At 38.6% G+C, this 23,807-nt stretch overlaps 1 protein-coding gene across 2 annotated transcripts in view; it reads left to right on the top strand.

The window, feature by feature from the left end:
* NR2C2 (nuclear receptor subfamily 2 group C member 2) overlaps positions 1-23,807 on the top strand; it is a 71,414-nt gene that overhangs the window by 40,273 nt on the left and 7,334 nt on the right. For both annotated transcript variants that reach the window (XM_083353838.1, XM_083353837.1), the window contains 3 exons: positions 18,317-18,456; positions 20,653-20,790; positions 22,222-22,327. In XM_083353838.1, coding sequence (XP_083209964.1) covers positions 18,317-18,456; positions 20,653-20,790; positions 22,222-22,327 — 384 coding nt within the window. The remainder of the gene's footprint in view (positions 1-18,316; positions 18,457-20,652; positions 20,791-22,221; positions 22,328-23,807) is intronic.

The following is a 23,807-nucleotide window of genomic DNA, read 5'->3' as shown; positions in this document are numbered from 1 at the left end:
CTCCTCCGGCCGCCGATCAGCTGTTGATGCGGCCGCGGAACCTCCGCAGCCGCTCGCAATCTCCTCCGGCCGCCGATCAGCTGTAAGTGCGGCAGCGGGTCTGGCGTTCGCCCGCCGAACAGTTGGGGGGTGCGGGTGCCAATGGGCCTTCGGTGCTGCGCGGGCATTGTTGGAAGTGCTCCCCTGGTCCCCGTAGGGCTTGACACCCCCATTTCGGCTGCTTCGCAAACTGTTTCCTCCACCCCACCCCACCCCACCTCACCCCTCCCCGCAAAAGATGCCGGGGTCGACAGCGTTTTTTCTACCCGGAACAAGCAAACACGCAGGCAACCCTGCACTATTCAGCTCAGTGAAGTCACGCTTGAAACGGCTTGAAATGCCCGATCAGCTGATTTTCGGGGCGGAAAGCATGCGGTGTTGTTGTGTTTTTTTTTCCTCCACCCGAAAGTGAACGGCAGCTTTCCGTACTAGTGTATTTGTACTGCCGCGAGTGACAACTGACAAAGCTTGCCGGTGTGATCTTGATTTTGGAACTGATGAAGTCTGTTAACTAATTGATTGGCACTCCGGTCGCTCATCGCCGTGAAACTAGACCTTGTCTTTGGGGTTTGTTTTTTTTTTACTTTGGGCTGATCAAATGGAATAAATGGAATAAATAAAAACACTGGCATGTCAAGACACCAGCACAAAGACCAAGGTACAAGCAGTCATTATTGAAACATTTGATCAGCCCAACTTCTTCTTCTTATTATTATTATTATTAAATCTGTTTTTTAACCAAGCGTGACTTCACTGAGCTGAATAGTGCAGGGTTGTCTGCGTGTTTGCTTGTTCCGGGTAGAAAAAACGCTGTCGACCCTGGCATCTTTTGCGGGGAGGGGTGAGGTGGGGTGGGGTGGGGTGGAGGAAGTAGTTTGCGAAGCAGCCGAAATGGGGGTATATAGAGGATGGGAGGTTCCCACCGAGAGAGCCAGCAGAGTTGTTGTCGAAGCACGTCACACGCCTTTCCAACCACCAGAGAAGGGAGGAATAAGAAAGAAACACACACACACACACACACACACACACACACCAGGAAATCGAGGGAGCTTGCGTAAGATCTGAAGGAGACACGATCGTGGGAAAGGCACCGAACGTGCCATGGAAAAAAAAGAAAGGGTGGACTTGGGCTCGGCTGGTTTCGCAACGGGAAATGGGAAATCCCCGCAAAAGATGCCGGGTGGACAGCGTTTTTTCTACCCGGAACAAGCAAACGCTGCCCCAAAACTGGGGCGTTTCAAGCCATGGCTCCTCCGGCAACAGTCGCTTAAGCTGCAGTTCATCCGGTTCCCCCAGCCTTTCCAAATATTCCAGGCTGGAGCATTCACTCCCTCCGCAGTTCCTCCAGCCATTACAAGCCGTTTCTGGTTAAGTTCAAACAAATACAAGCAGATTCAAGCCGTGGCTCTTTCCGCCCCGAAAATCAGCTGATCGGGCGTTTCAAGACGCGGCGTTTCAAAACGGCTACAATCTCCCGGCCAGACCTCCAGCTGCCTCACCTGACAATCGGGGAGGGGAGGGGAGGAAGGAGGAAGAAACCAGCGCACCCTTCGCCCTTTTATTGTCGCAATCGAAGAGGCAGGAGAATGCGGGGTGGGGAGGGGAGAGAGAGAGAGAGAGAGAGTAGAAATCCCTATTTTCAGAGCCGAGAAGAGAAGCGTGGCTACAGCAGTCGCTAGAGTTCCCCCCAAGGGGGTGGAGAAAGAAGAGCATTCACTCCCTCCGCAGTTCCTCCAGCCATTACGAGTCGTTTCTGGTTAAGTTCAAACAAATACAAGCAGATTCAAGCCGTGGCTCTTTCCGCCCCGAAAATCAGCTGATCGGGCGTTTCAAGCCGCGGCGTTTCAAAACGGCCACAATCTCCCAGCAAGACCTCCTCTGCAGTTCCTCCAGCCATTACAAAGCAACTCTGGTCAAATTCAGGCCGTTTTGGTCTAATTCAGGCAGATGCAAACAGATTCAAGCCGCGGCTCTTCCACCCAAAAATCAGCTGATCGGGCGTTTCAAGACGCGGCGTTTCAAAATGGCTACAATCTCCCGGCCAGACCTCCAGCTGCCTCACCTGACAATCGGGGAGGGGAGGGGAGGGGGGGAGGAAGGAGGAAGAAACCAGCGCACCCTTCGTCCTTTTATTGTCGCAATCGAAGAGGCAGGAGAATGCGGGGTGGGGAGGGGAGAGAGAGAGAGAGAGTAGAAATCCCTATTTTTGGAGCCGAGAAGAGAAGCGCGGCTACAGCAGTCGCTAGAGTTCCCCCCAAGGGGGCGGAGAAAGAAGAACTCTCGGAGCGTTTCTTTCATAAATACGTGCGCAGGCACACACTCGCCCAGCCGCGCGCTTCGCCCAGCTTCTCGCGGGGAGTTTGCAAGCCCTTCGTTTCTCTTCAGGGCCGTCAGAAGGACGAGCAAGTCTCTGCCCTGCCCTGACCTGCCGTGGGGGTGGGGAGCCAAGCGCGCTTGACGTTCCTGGAAACGAGAAGGGCCTGCGGAGACTGACACCAACCCAAGTGCCCAAGCGGGTCTTCTCAGCGTCAGGCAAAGTAGCTCACATGCAAAACAAGCCCGGCAGAGGAGCCGGAGCAGCTCCGCTGCTGGGGGCGTGTCTCGGCCGGGCCTTGCAGGATCTGGGCCGGGCGCCTCTGCTCGCCGCTCCGGCTCCCCTGCCGGGCTTGTTTCCCATGTGATTCTGGGCCAGGTGCTGCTGAGGGCGAGCAGAGGCGCCCGGGCGACCCCAGCAGCGTCAGGCAAAGTAGCTCGGCCGCGCGCAAGTCCTCGGTAAGTTCTTTTTTTTTTGTTGACTGGAGTATAAGCCGAAGTGGATTTTTTCAGCCCAAAAAGTGGGCTGAAAAATTCGGCTTATACTCAAGTATATACGGTAGTTGTAAGTTGAGGACTACCTGTATTGAAGCTGCATTGCCAAACTTCACATTTTTAGTTGCACAACATATGAAAAACTAGATACATTTTTTGCAAATTTTCATTTGGCTTTCAATAAAATACAAAAGAAAAATATTAAGCTCAAGTCAAAAAAGAACAAGAATACACAAAAATTAAGCATAAATTACCCATTAAATAGTTTTTCAAAGCAGAAATAAAATTATATGGAAGTCTATTGGCATTATAAAATATGACATAAATCAAGGTGTGCAAATTGAATAATTAAGAAGGATAATTGCAGAAACTAGATCCAAAAGCAAAGTGCAGGGTGCCAAATTGCCAAATTGTTTATGTGTCTTGATGATATAAAAACTATAAAATAATAATTCAGTCTGAAAAACATTTAGCATCATTCATAACATTCCCATTAGAGATCTTTTCTGATAGTATTTCTTTTTTTAAACTTTTCAGAAGAAATAGCATGTTTATCCTACTTGTTCTTGTGCAATCATGTTGGCGATTATCCTACTTAAGGTGTGTGTGTGTGTGTGTGTGTGTGTGTGTGTGTGTGTGTGTGTGTATCCACATTCCAGTTTTAAATTATTGATAAAGACCATGTCTCTCTCTCTATAGCTGCATATACTTGTAGTTACTGAAATGTAGATGGCATGTATTTTGGGTTGTAGATAGTGATTCCAGATTGTAAAATATATCTTTTGAGTTTGTTAGGACTAAAACTAGGTTTTGATGTTACTTCTGGTGCTGGCCAAACTGTGCCAAAAATGTTTTGTCTGTGATCACAGAATGTTGTAAAGACATAAGAAAATAAGAATTCATATTTTGGTGTTAGTGGCCTACTACACTTCACTGAATGATGATAATGGAAGAACTAGGGATTAGTTCGGGGAGAATAATCTGTGATGTGAACTAATGTGAAATGGGGGAAAATTATTCTGATAAGTGATATGAACGGATGGATAGGATTCAGACGAAAAAAGTATAGAAAAAGTGAGTGGGTCATTTAGAAACCCTGTAATGAATGGGAATAATGATTGATAAATATCAATTTAGAAAAAAAAGTTTGTTTTGAGTACAGGTTTAAGCATATGACTATTAAATTATGATTTATTTGATTGTTTATGATGAATGACTGGGAGAATTACAGAAAGACCCATGGGTAATGAGAGGCTGATGTGACACAGAACAATTTTTGATACTGTCAAAGAGTGGAGTTTGGAAAAGTAGACAGAAGAAAAGGAAAAAAGTGAAATATATTAATCACTATAAGACAGCTATAGGGGAAAATGTCCTGTATGAAAGAAAAAATATTAAAAGATTTATTTTTTTGTATATTTATTTATTTATTTTGTATATATATATTATTAGAATTTTTTAACATAACATAAATCATTCAGTAATTTGTAAACAGTATGTTGTCTGGGTAACATTTATAAGACAATCCTTAACAATTAATTTCTATGATCTATATTCCATATGTTAATTTCATTTGATTTCCCCTATCCCCAAAGTATCTTTCTTTGCAAAACATTAGATTAAGACAATTCTCATTATTTTAATTAACAACAATTAAGTATATAGTTTCAATAATCCTATTTGTCATTTTAGTTGCCTTATCGTAAATCTTGTTACCGTGTTTATTTCAGCTTATTTCTCCCCCCAAATTCTAAATATTCTTACTAGTGACAATTTTTTCAACAGTTAATTATATTTACATTGGTGGATTTAATTCTATTTTTTCCATATAAGCCCTCTCATGCTTTTATATTTCTTAATCAATAAGTAAAAAAGTAGAAAGAGAAAAGAAAAGAGGAGAAAGATAGAAAAGAAGAAAAAGAAGAAAGAAAAGGGAAACTAGAAAAAGAGACAAGAGCACTGAGATACAAAAAATAACATACAACTTAAAATATGTATCCCTCCTAATTTAATATATATTTATTCCCTCAATTTCTTATTCTTTTTGACCATAGCTAAGAATGTATTTAATCTATTTAAACTTTAAGCATTCCATTCAATAGTTCTAATCATTTAATCCTTTAACTCTCATTCAAAACACATTTTTTATGCTTTTCTTATCATCACATTTAAATAACTAAAACATTTGACTTTGTTTAAATCATTTCAACTTTTTTTTCTAACAGAAAGGAAAAAAAACATATTAAAGAAAAAAGAAAAAAATTCATCCCTCTAAGAGTAATATATTTCAAAGTTTTTCCATTTCTTTAGCCATATTCAAACAAATGTTTCTTTTTTAAGTATTCTCTCTGATAAGTTCCATCATCTATTTTCTGGATTTCCATTTTAGTCTTTTTTCCTCTGGCCATTGCCTTTCTTAATCAGTATGTTTTGCTACATCATTTGTTTCCCTGTAAAGAATTTTTTCTCATTCATTTCCTTGTCTTCAAAGTTGCTTAGACGTATTAAAATATTTCCCATATGGATTAAATCATGATTTTTTATTTTATATGGTTCCATCTTCAAGTCTCTATCCTCAGAATTATGTTCAGTCAACTCTACTGTATTTTCCTGGGAAATTTCTTGGAGTGAAATTAAGTTGAAAATAAGTTTATTTATTTATTTATTTATTGAATTTATATACCGCCCTATTCCCGAAGGACTCAGGGCGGTTCACAGGGCAAGTTAAAAACAATACAAAAAGAGAGAATAAAATACAATTAAATTAATACAAGCCCACAAAATTATTTATTTATTTATTATTTATTATTGGGACTTATATGCCACCCTATCTCCCGAAGGACTCAGGGTGGCTAACAACAATAACATACAATAATATAGAAGTTAAATTAAGATAGCATTAAAATTGAAATTTAAAATTAATTTAATTTAGTTTAATTTAATTTAATTTAATTTGAAATCCCTCAGTCCAGGCCAGACGGTTTAAACAACCAGGTTTTTAAGTCTCGGCGAAACGAGCGAAGGTCGGGGGCAGTCCGAAGTTCCATCGGCAGTTCGTTCCAAAGGGCGGGCGCACCCACAGAGAACGCCCTCCCCCTGGGAATCACCCGCCGGCAATCTCTAACCGGCGGAACCCTAAGGAGGCCCTCCCTGTGGGCGCGCACAGGACGATGGGAAGCTGATGCTGGCAGCAGGTGCTCCCTAAGGTAATCTGGACCCATGCCATTTAGGGCTTTATAGGTCATCAGCAGCACCTTGAATCTCACCCGGAGGGCAACTGGAAGCCAATGCAGCTCGCGGAGAAGAGGTGTTACATGAGAGTATCGGGAAACTCCCATTACTACTCACACAGCTGCATTCTGCACCAGCTGAAGCCTCCGAGTGGTCCTCAAGGGCAGCCCCATGTAGAGAACATTGCAGTAGTCTAACCGGGAGGTCACGAGCGCATGAGTGACTGTGCATAGGGCATCTCGGTCCAGATAGGGCCGCAACTGGCACACCAGGCGAACCTGGGCGAAAGACCCCCTGGTCACGGCTCCTATATGATCCATATGATTCATGCTCTCAGGGCTATTCTGCATTTCCGTGTAGTTTAAAGTCATTGTCCTTTGAAATTGTTGCCGCTTATCATATGTTTCCTTTTGTGAAGTGTTCATTTTATACGGTTCCATCTTTAAGTCTCTATCCTCAGAATTTTGTTCAGTCACCTCTACTGTATTTTCCTGGGAAGTTTCTTGGAGTGAAACTAAGTTGGAAATAAGTTGATTCATGCTCTCAAGATTATTCTGGATTTCTTTGTAGTTTAAAGTCATTGTCCTTTGAAATTGTTGCTGCTTATCATATGTTTCCTTTTGTGAAGTATTCATTGCTTCAGCTTTGTTACTCTCACTTTGTTTTCACAGCTGCATTTTCTAAAAACTTTGAGGGTCAGAGAAAAAAAATCCTCGCCCACCAGCAGGTGTCAGGGTTTGCTCATTTTTCAGGTCTTTCTAGTCTTTTTTTCTCTCTCTAAAGGGTAAGTTTTGCCGCTTCCGATAACCAAAAGGGAAGGAGCAGAATCCCCCTCCCCCTTTCCTTCTTCGGAGATCTCTTATTTTGGGGACTTTCTTATTCAGGAAAATAAGTACGATAGAGAAAATCAATATTCTTACCCAGATTCAAGCATGCTGTTTTAAATCCACTTAATTTAAAAGCTTATGACTTCTGTTGTTTCCAACTATGGCTGAACATGCAGTTAGTCAGCCCTTTCTTCTGTTGGTTTCTGGGAGGCTTCTCCTGGACCATTCGGAGAGACCGCCGTCTCTCCTAAGTCCCTGGGATTTCCTTCCTTCATTCCACCCCTTCAGGGTGGGTTCTGGCCCCTTAGGGTCCCCAACAAAAAAAAATTCCACCCGAAGAGTTCGGCATTCCGAATCTTCAAACTGCTCAGTGGAAAACAGGAACAGGAAGTCCAAAAGATAGTTTAACCTCCCATTAGAAACAATGGAAGATGGGCATAAGATATTGAAAAGGATTGCATTACTGAGTTCCATAGAAATGAGTAAAGTTATGCTAACAGCAAGTATAGAAAAGGATTAATATGTTAAAAGGTAAGAGAGGTGGTGGGTGGCTAGAACATGCTGTAAGAGACTGATTGTTTAAACAAGAGGAGAAGGGAAGGGGATACCAGAAGGATATTGTACAATGTGTATAAACAGAAAAAGACTGTTGTCAAGATGCTAGTCAATAGAGAGCAAGAAACTATTAAGATGAAAAACAGAAAATGCAGAATAATTTTGAGGAAATTAAATTGGTTTATAAGTAAGTGAACAGCATTACACAAGGAGCCTTCAGTAGAATGAATGTAATTAAAAATAATTACATTAGGCTAGAAGACTTCCAAGCTCCCCTCCAACTGTTATTCTGTTATACACATACACACACATACATACACACACGAATTATAATAATTTGTTAAAAAATGGAATTGAAACTAATATAAATTCAGCAAAATATAATGCGTTTGTGAAAAATGCATCTGTGCCCAATATTGGGAAGATGCTATGCAAAGGGGAAGCTAGCAAGAGGGGAAGCAAAAAGAATAGGGAGGATTAGCGTAATAGATGTTCTTAGAAAGGTGCTTGACAGTCAGCAAAATTTGAGAACTGTAACTAGGTGAGCAGTACATAGACAAACATTTGCTCTTCAACATTCAGGAATGTGTGAATGTGAGAAAGAATGTGCTATGTTTATTACTTCAGAAAAAAGGTATGATAGTCTGTACTTTTGTATGCAGACAATATGTTTTTTCTATTTTTCTATTCTTCCTGGAAGGAGAGGTATAATATGTATTTGTGTACTTGAATGTTTTTATGTATGAGAATCAGGGCTTTTTTTCTTATAGAACGCTCAGAATGGTGTTCCAGCACCTTTTTTTTGCAGGAAAAAAAAACCCAGTTCCCTTATTGGCTTTCCTAAGCCTATTGCAGGGCTAGCAATCTTGGCTCTTTTTTATGATTCATGGACTTCAACTCCCAGAAATCCTGAGCCAGCCATGCTGAGGGGAAAGGGAGAGGTTTCCAAGCTGAGCCATGCTGGCTCAGGAATTCTGGGAGTTGAAGTCCTTGAGTCATAAAAGATCCTGCACTAGAGGAGGACATTAAAATTATTTACAGGATTACTTCTTTAGGAACTAAACTTTTAGAATCTAAAACAGCTAATTCAAAAAGCCAACAGGAAAGAACCTCACATTTTTCATCTGCTTCTGTCTTTTGGAAGGTAAAATTAGATAACAAAATAATCTGTTTCTTATGTTAACATCTCTGCAATGAAATCAAAGGTAACAGGAAAGAAATGAGAAACATTTTTCTCAATGTAATATGTTTAATTTAGCTGATTCTAAAAAAATAGTATCTTTTGTACACTCTTGAAAACTATTTTGAATCTAAAGTCTTAAGAATGAAATATTCTTAATTTGGACTTTACTTTTACTGTTTGGACTGTTGTGTGTTTTGAAAAATAGATTATTTAAAATCTAGTTATGTTGCACTTCAGTCTTTAAATAATTAACCTAGTATATACATAACAATATATGATGTTTTCCCTGGTGAGCTAAACAACAATAACAACATTTATTAAAAAGGCTAAAATAATTTCTGGTGATATTATCTGTATATTAAAATTTTGGACAAGCAGTGATCATGTATCCTAGCAAAAGATGTTACATATATGCATAAGTGTAGTCAGTAGCATATGCCTTTTTAAAAAATATCAAACATGCAAAGAAACAAAAATAAGTCCAAAATATCTGTATTACATCCAGAAATGCCAACTTTGCAACCAGTATTTCTCATCCATAACTATGGCACCCTAAGGATACCTGCATACATGCAAATGCTTCTCTGGGATCAGTAATGCAGCAGAGATTGCTTTTTCCTTCCAGTAACATATACCTAAAACCAGTTTATTGCATTTGGCAATTGTACTAAAAAAATCTCATTGTCAACCAATATAATTCATTTAATTTGAAATCAAGTGAAAAATTGATTTAAATTATTTTATTAAAACAAATTAACGGCAATTCTTTTAAACAAAATGAGTTTGACATGCCTGCTCTTGATATTTGAATGCTCCAAAATAAATTCTAGACCAGGCCTGTACATGCAGCCTACCAAGCACCCTTGGACAGAGCACAGACTTTTAAAAAAAGTAATAAAATCACCACCACTGCCCTGAAAGTCTTTGTTGCCTAGTGCCTCCATGGCTTACCATGACTACAAGCTCCAACACTGTAGATGCTCCTCTAGTCACCAAATCATTGATTAGCCCACCAGCATTCCTTTGCAGACCACAAAGATTTTTAATTTATCAGTGTGGGCCTTTCCCTTCTACAAGTTGCACAGATCTCTTCTAGATTTTCCTCTTGCCTTTGCAAGTTAACTCCTTGGCCTGTCATTTTGCAAGAATTGACTTTGTAGGGAAGCATATTATCATTTGATGTATATTTAACATATGTTCTACCTTTATTTACCAATTACAGTATATAATATTTGTATGCAATCCACATTTTTATTTTATTTTTTTATTTTAATTCCATTTATATCCCGCCCTTCTCTGAAGACTCAGGGCGGCTTACAAGCTTAGCAGTAGCCTTCATTCTATGTATATGCCTGCTTATTAGGGCTTTCACACACACCCCAAGCGGCATTATTACAAAGTCAGCTTAATTGCCCCCAACAATCTGGGTCCTCACATGGCTAGGTTTAATAATAATAAGTTGGAAGGGACCTTGGAGATCATCTAGTCCAACCCCCTGCTCAGGCAGGAAACCCTATACCATTTCAGACAAATGGCTGACCAGTCTCTTCTTAAAAACTTCCAGTGTTGGAGCATTCACCACTTCTGGAGGCAGGTTGCTCCACTGGTTAATTGTTCTAACTGTCAGAAAGTTTCTCCTTAGTTCTAGGTTGCTTCTCTCCTTGACTAGTTTCCATCCGTTGCTTCTTGTCCTGCCTTCAGGTGCTTTGGAGAATAGCTTGACTCCCTCTTCTTTGTGGCAGCCCCTGAGATATTGGAACACTGCTATCATGTCACCCCTCACCCTTCTCTTCATTAAACTACACATACCCAATTCCAGCAACCGTTCCCTATATGTTTTAGCCTCCAGTCCCCCAATCATCTTTCTTGCTCTTCTCTGTACTCTTTCTAGAGTCTCGACATCTTTTTTACATCGTGGTGACCAAAACTGGATGCAGTATTCCAGGTGTGGCCTTAGCAAGGCATTGTAAAGTGGTATTCGTACTTCACATGATCTTGATTCTATCCCTCTGTTAATGCAGCCTAGCACTGTGTTGGCTTTTTTGGCAGCTGCAGCACACTGCTGGCTCATATTTAAGTGATTGTCCACTAGGGCTCTGAGATCTCTCACAGTTACTACAGGTGAAACTGGAAAAATTAGAATATCGTGCAAAAGTTCATTTATTTCAGTAATACAACTTAAAAAGGGAAACTAATATATGAGATAGACTCATTAAATGCAAAGCAAGATAGTTCAAGCCGTGATTTGTCATAATTGTGATAATTATGGCTTACAACTCATGAAAATCCCAAATCCACAATCTCAGAAAATTAGAATATTGTGAAAAGGTGCAATATTCTAGGCTCAAAGTGCCCCACTCTAATCAGCTAATTAAGCCATAACCCCTGCAAAGGGTTCCTGAGCCTTTAAATGGTCTCTCAGTCTGGTTCAGTAGGAATCACAATCATGGGGAAGACTGCTGACCTGACAGTTGTGCAGAAAACCATCGTTGACCATAAGGAGGGAAAGCCTCAAAAGGTAATTGCAAAAGAAGTTGGATGTTCCCAAAGTGCTGTATCAAAGCACATTAATAGAAAGTTATGTGGAAGGGAAAAGTGTGGAAGAAAAAGATGCACAAGCAGCAGGGATGACCGCAGCCTGGAGAGGATTGTCAGGGAAAGGCCATTCAAAAGTGTTGGGGACTTTCACAAGGAGTGGACTGAGGCTGGAGTCAGTGCATCAAGAGCCACCACACACAGACGGATCCTGGACATGGGCTTCAAATGTCGTATTCCTCTTGTCAAGCTGCTCCTGAACAACAAACAACGTCAGAAGCGTCTTACCTGGGCTAAAGAAAAACAGACCTGGTCTGTTGCTCAGTGGTCCAAAGTCCTCTTTTCTGATGAGACCAACTTTTGCATCTCATTTTGAAACCAAGGACCCAGAGACTGGAAGAAGAATGGAGAGGCACACACTGCAAGATGCTTGAAGTCCAGTGTGAAGTTTCCACAGTCTGTGTTAATTTGTGGAGCCCTGTCATCTGCTGGTGTTGGTCCACTGTGCTTCATTAAGTCCAGGGTCAACGCAGCCGTCTACCAGGAGATTTTGGAGCACTTCATGCTTCCTTCCGCAGATGAGCTTTATGGGGATGCTGACTTCATTTTCCAGCAGGACTTGGCACCTGCCCACACTGCCAAAAGCACCAAAACCTGGTTCGATGACCGTGGGATTACTGTGCTTGATTGGCCAGCAAACTCGCCTGACCTTAACCCCATAGAGAATCTATGGGGCATTGCCAAGGGAAAGATGAGAGACATGAGACCGAACAATGCAGAAGAGCTGAAGGCCACTATTGAAGCATCCTGGTCTTCCATAACACCTCAGCAGTGCCACAGGCTGATAGCTTCCATGCCACACCGCATTGAGGCAGTAATTGCTGCAAAAGGGGCCCAAACCAAGTACTGAGTACGTATGCATGCTTATACTTTTCAGAGGTCCGATATTGTTCTATGTACACTCCTTGTTTTATTGATTGCATGTAATATTCTAATTTTCTGAGACTGTGGATTTGGGGTTTTCATGAGCTGTACGCCATAATCATCACAATTATGACAAATCACAGCTTGAACTATCTTGCTTTGCATGTAATGAGTCTATCTCATATATTAGTTTCCCCTTTTAAGTTGCATTACTGAAATAAATGAACTTTTGCATGATATTCTAATTTTTCGAGTTTCACCTGTACTATTGAGCAAGGTACCACCTATACTATAGCTGTGCATTTGATTTTTCCTGCCTAAATGTAGAACCTTACTTTTTTCACAACTGAATTTCATTTTGTTAGATAGCGCCCAGTGTTCAAGTCTGTCCAGATCCTCCTGTATCTTAAGCCTATCTTCTGGAGTATTGGCTATTCCTGCCAGCTTGGTGTCGTCTGCAAATTTGATGAGTTCCCCATCTATCCCCTCATCCAAATCGTTAATGAAGATGTTGAAGAGCACTGGGCCCAGAACAGAGCCCTGGGGCACCCCACTACACACTTCCTTCCATGTAGATGCAGTTACATTGAGGACCACATACTGAGTACGGCCTGTCAGCCAGCTACGAATCCATCTGGTGGTGATGCTATCTAACCCACATTTTTCTATCTTATCAAGTAGTAGGTTGTGATCTACTTTATCAAATGCCTTACTGAAGTCCAAGTAAATTATATCTACAGCATTCCTCTGGTCCACTAGTTTTGTCACTTGGTCAAAAAATGCAATAAGATTTGTCTGGCATGATCTGTTTTTGACAAACCCATGTTGGCTTTTAGTGATAACTTTGTTTGCATCAAGGTATTCGCTGATTTGTTGTTTGATTATCTTTTCCAGAATCTTCCCAGGTATTGAGGTCAGGCTGATAGGTCTGTAGTTTCCTGGATCTATTTTTTTCCCTTTTTTGAATATGGGAACTACATATTGGGGCAATTTACAATAGAAAAATATATATATTTAAAATCATAAGATTAAAACATAAAAGCAGGGCTTTTTTTCTCATAGAACGCTCAGAATGGCGTTCCGGCACCTTTTTTTCCACAAAAAAAAGCTTTTGCACAAGTTATGCTACTCGCTCTATTGGCTTTCGAAAGCCAATAGGAATTGCTGCTGTGCGCACCAAAAGACCAGCCTAGCAAATGTTGCACCGGCTAGTTGTCTGCAGCGAAAGCAAGTAGGCAGGAACTTTGCATTCCTCCCTGCTGCCCAACTACACCATCTCAACTATGTAAGTAAGAGAGGACAAGGAGTGGGAGGTGGGTTCTGCGGAATCCATGTGCACTTCATCCTTGTGCTCACCCATGTCAGCCAGGCTGGTGGCCTACCTGGTGCTGGACCTGCGCCACCATTGCCTTGCCCTGTGTGCATAAGTGGCTGCCCTGCATCGCCTGGTCTGCACCCCCTCCACTGCCCGCCCCGCGCAGCCCCGCCATATAGAGCGGGCCCTGCTGCTCCCACAGCACCAGCTGTGCTGGCTCTGGCCCCGGGGGGAGTCTGCCGCCAACACCCCTTGCACCCGTGACCGCAGCAGCACCACCCCACCCTACCCACTCCTGCGCCTGCCAAGATGAGAGTTCCGGCACCTTTTTTTTTTTTTTTTTAGAAAAAAAGCACTGATGAGAATGATTTATATATGACAATATAGTGACATATTGGTTACTATATGCAGATTAGGACCATTTTATAAAGAGTAGTATACCTTAATTTGCAGGCAGGCAGTTAATTCAAATCAGAAGTTATTAGTTTAATATTTGGGGAGGCTGATCCCTTAGAATGTGGGTACTGCTTCACATACTCATAAATGCACACAGTTATAAAAATATTTTTAATAGGAAGGGAAAATATCCAGGATATACCCCCATGCATACCCCCATGTTGAAATGCCAATCTGGTTGCTTAGTCAGAACAAATTATCAAATTTTATTCTAAATAACCAGCAGATAAACCTCATGTTTTGCATTTTAATATTGGAGACGTTTTGTTTGTAACTGTCTTAATCTGAACAAAATAACAAATTTTGTTCTGGATTAGAATTAAGAAAACTTCACAGAGAAAATGTTATTATACATCACTGAACAAAATCTCTGGCCCAAAATTAGATTGAAAGAAGTTAGTTAGTTAGTTAGTTAGTTAATTTTATACGCCTACATCTTGCTCTGAAAACATCTCTGAGTAGCAATTTAGTTATAAATTGGCTGGTACAAATTCAGATAGTTTTACAATTATCAGTTATTTATTGTTTAAAAAATAACAGTTCTGTTGGGTTTTATCTTTACAATTCTCCCCATAGCAGCTTTATTTTTATTTTTTTAATTTTATTTTATTCATTTATAACAAAATGTGAAAATACAAAAGCAAATATTTCGGGACAACAGCAGAAAAAGGGAAAGCAAAAGGTATGAAGAAAGGGAGGGGAAGAAACAAAAGGCATTGACTTCAGAGACTCTGTTGCAGTAAAATCAGACATTAAAATCAAATCAACTTTTTACATTTCTATAGTAGTATGCAGTAGCCATTTCTGTATCGGCAAATCAGTTTAATCGGTAAAACCCCAAATCATGGTATCATTTTTTTCCACCTCAAGCCCAAGTCCAGAAGCTGCTTCCAAGTAGAAACAAAGGTACTCATGTTCTTTTCTTTTATCAGCACAGTCAATTTGGCCATTTCTGCTAATTCCTTCAGTTTTTGTAACCATTCGTCCATGGTGGAAATCGAGGCATCCTTCCACTTTTGTGCATAGAGCAGTCTTACATAGAGCAGTCTCATCACCATATATAAAATCAGAGTTCTGTTTTTTTCCCTCAGTTCTCTTTTCATTAGGCCCAGAAGGAAAGTTTCTGGTTTAATCTTTATGTTCACTTTAAGAATTTTCTCCATTAACATATGAATCCTACTCCCAATATTTCTTTGCCTTATCACATGTCCACCATAAATGATAAAAAGTCCCTTCTTTACATTTACATTTCCAACATTCATTTGAAATACCTTTATACATTTTAGATATTTTATTTATTTATTTTATTTTATTAAATTTATAAACCGCCCTATTCCCGTAGGACTCAGGGCAGTTTACAGGGAAAATTATTTATTTATTTATTTATTTATTTATTTATTTATTTATTTATTTATTTATTTATTTATTAAATTTGTATACCGCCCTTCTCCCGAAGGACTCAGGGTGGTGAACAGGGCAATACATATCAAAAACAAGATACAAAAATTAAAAACGATTAAACAACATGCCCACGAATAAGTTAAAACACATTAAAAGTAGGTTAAAACACATTAATAAAACCCAACCCCATCCCATCAGGCCAGGCCAGCTTGTTCGAAAAGGTAGGTTTTAAAAGGCATAACATACAAAAATTAAAATCAGTTAAAACAATTAATTAATTCAAGTCCCCGAAATTTAAAACTAGAACCCAATTAACCTATCTGGTGTTAAATACCAGTGATACATCATTTTGTAAAAAAATTCTTTTAGGTTATAATTTAATGGGAATTTTAAGCCTTTTATCCAAATATTCTCCCATTGTTCAAACATCACATTATACCCATAATTCCGTGCCCACTGGATCATACAGTGTTTTACATGTTCATTTTCCAAATTCAATTTTAATAATGTTTGATAGACCTTGGCAATTATATGATCATCTCTACCACATAGTAGGATTTCCAATTCATTTTTAGCAAACTCAAAACCATGGCCTTTTGTGTCTAGTTTAAATCTTTCCTTCATTTATTGGTATGTAAACCAGTGACAAGCGTGACCTTCTAATTCTAATTCTTCCCTAGACTTGAGGATGGGGTGTCCAGAATTGAAAAGTACTATTTTACCATATGTCCACCGGTCCCCATAGCAACTTTAGAAGGCTAATTCAGGAAAATCTCCTGTGTTGAACAGAGGTGCAATAAAAATCACCAGCTGTGTATACTACCAATTATTCAGAGATACTTGTCTGCAGTTGATCTGCCTCTTCCTCTCTAAATTCCCAGGGCCTTCTTACTTCACTTATATTGTTTATTAGACAATAAGAACAATTCTGGGACTAGAGACATTGCTAAATTTTGTTATATGTAAACTCTTTCTTGTTATGAGTGCTGACTGTACAGGAAGTCCTTGACTTGCAATAACATTTGGGACTTGGATTTTGGTCACTGATATGGTTGTTAAGCAAATCACCATATAACTGGATTTTTGACCATTTTTGCTGTAAAGCAATAAGTGAATTCTGTGGTCATTAAGTGAAACATGCAGATCGTTAAACAAATCCAGCTTCCCCTGTTGACTTTGCTTGTTGGAATCCAGCTCCCCAAACCTGGGAAGGTAGCAAAATGCAATCACCTGACCCTGGGGATGGTGCAACAATTATAACTTTTAAGGAGAAGTCGAAAGGTTTTTTCCTGTACCATCATAACTTCAAATCACCATTAAATAAATGGTTGTACATTAAGAAATTCATATAATTGCTACGACGTAGGTAATGTGTTCTTTTTTCTTTTCTTGATTCTTCTTTGGTCCATGATTGTAATAAAGCCTGTCTATTAAGAAGTTACACAATAGTTTTGGTACTGTGCATTGTATTTTGAATAGATCAAAGGTAGGCAGTCCATGATCTAATAGAAGAGATTAGATGTAGCTCAGATATGATTGCTGAGTCCTTGGTGCTCTCTGAGCTTGCTACCTGACTAAATAATATGTTCGGTGCTAAAAGGGAATGGGATTTGCACTCTGTTTATATATGCCATTGTCAATGGTAGTAGGGATATTGTTTTCTTCTTGGTAGTTCCTTGGTTAGACTGTTGTTTACTGCTTGATAGTTTGGTGTTATTTGCACTGTTAATTCCTTATCTGAATCTTGATTGCTAGAGAGGAGGTGTTCTGGTTTTCCTGTTTCCTGTTTAGCTTTTTTTTATTGTTTCCTAGGAAGATTGGTATTCAGACAAGTCTGCTATCAACAGGCCCATAGAGATAAACAGCATTTACACATCATTCAAAAGAGACTATAGGAACTTCCAACTCAGACAAACAACCAAGCAGTAAACAACAACCTAATCAAGAAACTACCAAGGAGAAAACAACATCCCCACCTACACTGACAGGGCAAGCTACAGTATATAAGCTGAGAGCAAACCCCACTCCCTTCTAGCAGTAAAGATGTTACATCTGCAACCAAACAACCAAGGTCAGAGAGCAGAAACGACTCCACAGTCTAGGATCTAATTTGAGACAACTGTTGAAACTGGTTCATATCTGTGGACTTGTTTTTTATTTTCCCCTAGTGTGTTATCTCATTTATTGAGAAAATATCAGAAATAGGCCAGAAATAAAATAGCGAAACTAGATATTTCTGCTCAATTTTGCCTTTGGCCTCATCTGTTTTTTTCGGTCCTGCCCATCATGCAACTCACAATAGATTGCCCTCAGGGATTGCAGCTCTTCAGGAAGAAGAAAAAAGAGATTGTCTGTCCCTGGCAAATATTATGGATTGATCCAACTAATGCTGATAAGAAACATCACATGATTGGTTTAGCAATCTTTGGGACCTACAATGCATTCAGACTGACAACAGACTAGGAAATAGGAAGAAAGAAATCAGCTGTTAGCTTTATTGAGCAAGCAGATTAGGATCTTACTCTTTGTCCTTTTGTATCTATGGGGACATTTTGCTGCCACTTAAAACTGAAGCCCTGAACATTGAATATTCTATTGTTAGAGTAATGCAGTAGTATTTTAGGTAATATCCTTCTTCATTTGATAATATAGTTTTATGAGGTGTATTTTGTAAACCAGTGACATTTATATGTTTAACAAATATTTCATATGTTTCGTATTACAGTGTATTTACTCTTTAAAAGTTGGGGGTTTAGTTTGTTGTTATTTATTAATTGTTTTCAATATTGTGTAGTCATCTCTTAATTATCTTTTGAATTTTGATACTTTGCTTTTTTGGTGATGTTTTTATAAAAAAAGTTCATCATTATAAATAACATTTGAATCTGATTTGTACCTTTGTTTGTTGGCAACTGTGTCACACGTTGGTGATCTTTTCAGTGCTAAACATCAGAAAACATGTTCCAATTCTCATAATATTCCAATATTCTTTGTATACAAAAAATTATCCTGAGTCTTACCATTTGTTTTTACAATTTGTAGGCAAGACTGCAATACAAGCCTTGTGCGTGCCTGTTGGAATGAGCTCTTTACTTTAGGCCTAGCCCAGTGTGCACAGGTGATGAGCTTGTCAACTATCTTAGCAGCCATTGTCAACCATTTGCAGAACAGCATACAGGAAGGTATGTATTAGGCTCTAATTGTTATAAATTCAAGGATTTATAACTGTATGTAGATGTTATGTATCACTCATATATACTTCTTTTCTGTATTAATGGAGTGATAGTGGTGTCCAATTTTAATTCCATTCTTAATGTTGCATTTCTTCCTTTGAGTATTGAGATCAGTTGCCTTCAAAGGACTAGTCCCATTCTTAGCAGAGGGCAATCATATTCCATTAGAATATAATAAAATAATACTTTATTAAACTTGTATGCCTCCCAGTGACCCTGGGCATCTAACAACACACAAGGAAATTACAATAAAAGCAGTAAAAAAAATAAAGCATGGCAAGTGTGACAGACCAGATGGCGTGAAGTGAAGGGTATTTCTCCCTCACACAGACACCAAAAACCAGGATGAAGAGCCAAGTTCTCATCCATCTTCTCCATCTGGCTCTTGGGAGATTCCTCTTGCCTCAGAATGTATTCACTGGAAATAGAAGGTCTGGGGTAAAATAGTTGCACAGCAATAGAAACAAAGAATCTGCCCATTATTCCCTATTATTTTATTCTAATCTCATATTTGGGATTAAGATATTACATGTTTGTCATGACTAATAAAAACCCTGCATGCTAAAACTGTCATGCTATATTATTATTTAATTGCCGTGTACCGTTATTTTTTTTTCTTTTGTACAAAATTATGGTGGGGTCTATTTCTGGCTAATGTACTTTGTTGTAGTAGGTTTAGAAGAATAAAAACAGCAGTTAATTTGATTTAATTTGTTAAATCCTTTCAAACTTAATTATAATAGACAGGTTCCCTTCCCCCCAGTCAGGCCCTCAAAAACAGCACTACTGATGTAGTTCCTCTGGTCAAGGAAAGAGGCAGGATATTCAGATGCCATGGAGAGGTAGGTGCCCTACATTTGATTAAGATTTTCCATCATCCAAAGCTGGAGGGTATTCCAAACAGATTTGCATACGGAAACAAAAAATAGTAGAACTATTATCCTTATTGAAAATAGAAGCTGTTTGATCTAATTGTGGTGTAGTTAATTTCATTTTAATGATAGCTTTTTATTGGCAAAAGTAGGATTTAACAATTAAAATAGTTCTTGCCTTTAGTGGAAATTAAAGTCTGATAAACTAGTGTTATTATTACTACTTCTTAATTAAGAGTAATTAATGTTTTACATCCTGCTATTTACAGAATACTTAATCTGTAAACAATAAGGGTTTCTAAAATACAATGGCAGAAAAGACATGCTGAATAATTATCAATTAAGGCAGAGGTAAAATATTTTAAGCATAAATTTAGAAAGTAGCTTTTTCAATCCCAGAAGCTACATACATGTCAGATAGGCCCACTGCCACAAGTGTTATGTTCAACTTCTGTCTCTTTCTTCCTTATTGATGTGCACCGTCATGTACCACAGAATCAAAGAATTCCTCCCAACAATATATTACTAATATCTTTTTAGAGAACATTTAGAGAAAGGTGCCTTGGCAAGTGTTTGAACTTTATTCCTTACTAAAATATTGATGAGCTTGCCCTTCAAGGCCTACTTTGAATTAATATAGCAGATTTATTGAATGTTGTTTTTAGACATCAATTTCTTGCCTTCTCCAGTCCCTTTTTCACTGAAATTGAAAAGTTGGTTTGACCAGTAAATATACAGGATCAGTTGTGCCCATCTTAATCAAATCCAGATATTTGAAAGTGTAGCACATGTCCTCTGTCTCTAAGGGCAATGAAATTATTTCAGCAGCTCTGTTTTCCATGAAAGGAGTCAATTCTTTCCTGCCTGCTCAATTCTTCTCTGATTAAAAGATATCTCATGATAATTCCAACTTCTCCTATTTGATCATTCTTTGGTTTACTTTCAGTTTTATTTCTTTACCAGCTCCTTTTTTACCATTGTTTACTGCTTGATTTTTCTTCATTGTCTGCATTCTTAACAAAAGGGTAAGTCTCCGCTTCTGCTTTGTTCACTTCAGTTGAGAATTATAAGAATATGTAATTCAAACTATGGAGCAGAAAAAGGTTGTTAAGCTGCTAATTCCATTTGAAAAAGCAACAATTTTTTTTCAAATTCCCTGGAGGAAATGTAATGTGTGAAACTACTATCTCAATGATTATATCCTGAAGAAGGCTTTATTTTTGGTTGATTTCCCAAACCTTCTTTTAAGAGAACATATAATGTTTACTTCTAGATAAACTTTCTGGAGATCGAATAAAACAAGTGATGGAACACATTTGGAAACTCCAGGAGTTTTGTAATAGTATGGCTAAACTTGATATTGATGGATATGAATATGCTTATCTTAAAGCTATAGTCCTCTTTAGCCCTGGTAAGCATTTAATAATGATTTTATTTCAGTGTGTGTTTTTAATCCTGTTTAGATGCTCTAATACTCTGACGCCAGCTAAAACAGTGTAAAGAAATTGTCAACACATTTTCTAATACATTTAATTTGAGATTAAAATGTTGACCTTTTAAATCTTTATTTCAGTGAGGCTTGCTGCTTAAATACTTAAATTTGATATATTAGCAAAATATTTTCTTAAGAGTCATATCTTGAGTGTTTCCTTTTATTTCTCTTTAAATGATTTGGCAAGCAGTTTCTGTGGTTAGAGCAAAATATGGAAGACCTTTGAATAATCTTTTCCAACTGAGTCACAAACAGAATGTCATAATAAAGTGGATTGTAGTAGCTGACCAGGCTGAGCCCAATGGTAGGATCGAATGCATCATCAGTCTCAAGTACCTTTGCACCCACAAGAGACTTAAATCCAGCCCACCTTGAATTCCATTGATCCTTATCTACTGCCAATTTCCTATGACCGTTAGTAGTTCAGATTCTTGTAGAAAGCTTAAGCTTGCAGTAAACCCTTATATACAATTGAACTGCCTGAGTTTCCTGATTTCTGCACTTGACATGGATATAATTTTCAGATTCTTACATTTCCCTTTTTCTGTGCTAAAGAACACCTGGAAGTTATATTAGTTGGCCCCATTATTGATTTCAGCCTATCTGAGTTTTAAGGGGAGACACTGCTTTCAAGGCTATTTATATTTTGCCTGTTAAAGAATAGTTAACATAACTATAACTGCTCCTAAGTGGCTTAAAAGATTCCTTGTTTTAATCTTTTTTTTAATACAACAGTCACACCCAAATGGTGGGGAAAGTAAACATCTACTACTCAAGATCTAATTTCCAATAAGCATTGAGAAATCCAAAGATAAATAGGATTCCCTAGCCCCTAATTAACTGGTCAACATGACAATTAATTATTAAAACAGATAGTTCTCAAAAAAACACAACATAATGTTCTTTGTAAATATGGCTGAAAATATAGATTCTCTTGATATGTTATACATGATTTGTATTGTAGAACCACAAAGTAGCATTTAAATGTTTCTGTACATTATTAAATAGATTCAAATATTTTCTTAATAAGTTGTAATTGAGCTACTATATACTGTAATAGATAATTACACTAAAATTGTTTTCTTTGAGGAATGATAATATATGGACAGCAAGATTGAAGGATTGAAATGATGTCCTGCTAGTTACCAAATGTTGTAATTTCTGATTTGTATATTTTTTGCATAGCTGTGCAAAAAAATAGGAGCTAACTAGAAAACAAAACTGAATTGTTGGTAGATGATGGTATACGTTATCTTTGGAAATTTTGGAATAGAGTTTTTTTTTTAAAAAAAATAGTACTATATTTTAGTAGTAAATAAACAATGAAATAATGTATATAATTTTTAATAGATTACCCTGGTCTTACAAGTTCCAGCCAAATTGAGAAATTCCAGGAGAAAGCTCAAATGGAATTGCAAGACTATATTCAAAAAACTTATCCAGAAGATACTTACAGGTATTGTAATATTATATGGTTGTGTCTTTAATTCTAAAATTTTTTGTTTACTTTCTTTAGTTTTAAAGGTTTTGTTTACTTGCTTTCATGTGATCCTTGTTTTCAGTTCCTAGATAATTTTTGAAATAGATTTCCATAGGATTGAACTACAACTATAAGTAATATATTTTTTTCAGTCAAAAAACAATGAAAGGTCAAATGAGTTATTGAATAAACTATTTACTGCTCAGAAATGAGTTCTGATAAATTCATTGGAAATAATTTCAAAGTATGTATATATAGTATATATTTGAGATGGGACCTGTCCCTCAGTTTAACTTTAGGATGTTACATTTACAGATGCTACCACTTGAGCCTTGCTTTCCTCCATAGTAAAAAAGGTAAAAATAGTTCTCAGTTTATGACCATCCATTTAATGACAGTTCAGTTTTAATAGCCTTAGAAAAAGTATCTTACATTCTGTATTCACACTTACAACTGTTGCACCAGCCCTGCAATCCTATGATCACTATTCAGGCATTTGGCAACTGGCTTATATTTATAACCGTTTGTAGCTGTGGTCCTATGATCATAATTTACCACCTTTTTTGTCAATTTCTAGGAAATACACCCATTGGGGAAGCTGGATTTATTTAACCACAGTAATTTACTTAACAACTATCATAAAAATTGTCATGAAATCAGATCCAATTCAACTTACCACCACAACAACCTATGATGGAAATTCTGGTCCCAACTGTGGTTGTACGTTGAGGACTTTCTGTTCATAATTAATCAACTTAATATATTTTTCCTTTTAGTGTTAACTAGGGGTCCCTAGGAAGGGACGCGGTGGCTCACTGGGTTAGGACGCTGAGCTTGTCGATCAGAAGGTTGGCAGTTTGGCAGGTCGAATCCCGAGTGCCGCATAACAGAGTGAGCGCCTGTTACTTGTCCCAGCTTCTGCCAACCTAGCAGTTCGAAAGCACGTAAAAATGCAAGTAGAAAAATAGGGACCACTACGGTGGGAAGCTAACAGCGTTCCGTGCGCCTTTGGCGTCTAGCCATGCCGGCCACATGACCACGGAGACATCCTCGGACAAATGCTGGCTCTTCAGCTTTGAAACGGAGATGAGCACCGGCCCCTAGAGTCGGAAACAACTAGCATGCATGTGCGGGAGAACCTTTACCTTTAGGGGGCCCTATGACGCATTAGGTCAGACGTGCGGTGCAGTCTGATGTGACCAGAGTGTACATTCAATTTCAGGGTGACCTTTTTTTTTTAACCCTAATGCTGGACAATCCTGGTGTAGTGGTTAGGCATCAGGCTAAAATCTTGGAGCCAGCTTGGTGACTTTGGGCCACTTTCTCCTAGCTCCAGGAAGAAGGCAATGGGAAACTGTTTTGGAAAAACCTTGCCAACGAAACTGCAGGGACTTCTCCAGGCAGTCTCCAAGAATCAGCCACAATTGAATAATATATAAACATTGAATAATATATA

The sequence above is a fragment of the Vipera ursinii genome, assembly GCF_947247035.1.
Source record: "Vipera ursinii genome assembly, chromosome: 2".
NCBI classification, from domain to species: Eukaryota; Metazoa; Chordata; class Lepidosauria; order Squamata; family Viperidae; genus Vipera; species Vipera ursinii.
This window is presented reverse-complemented; position numbering and strand designations above follow the sequence as displayed.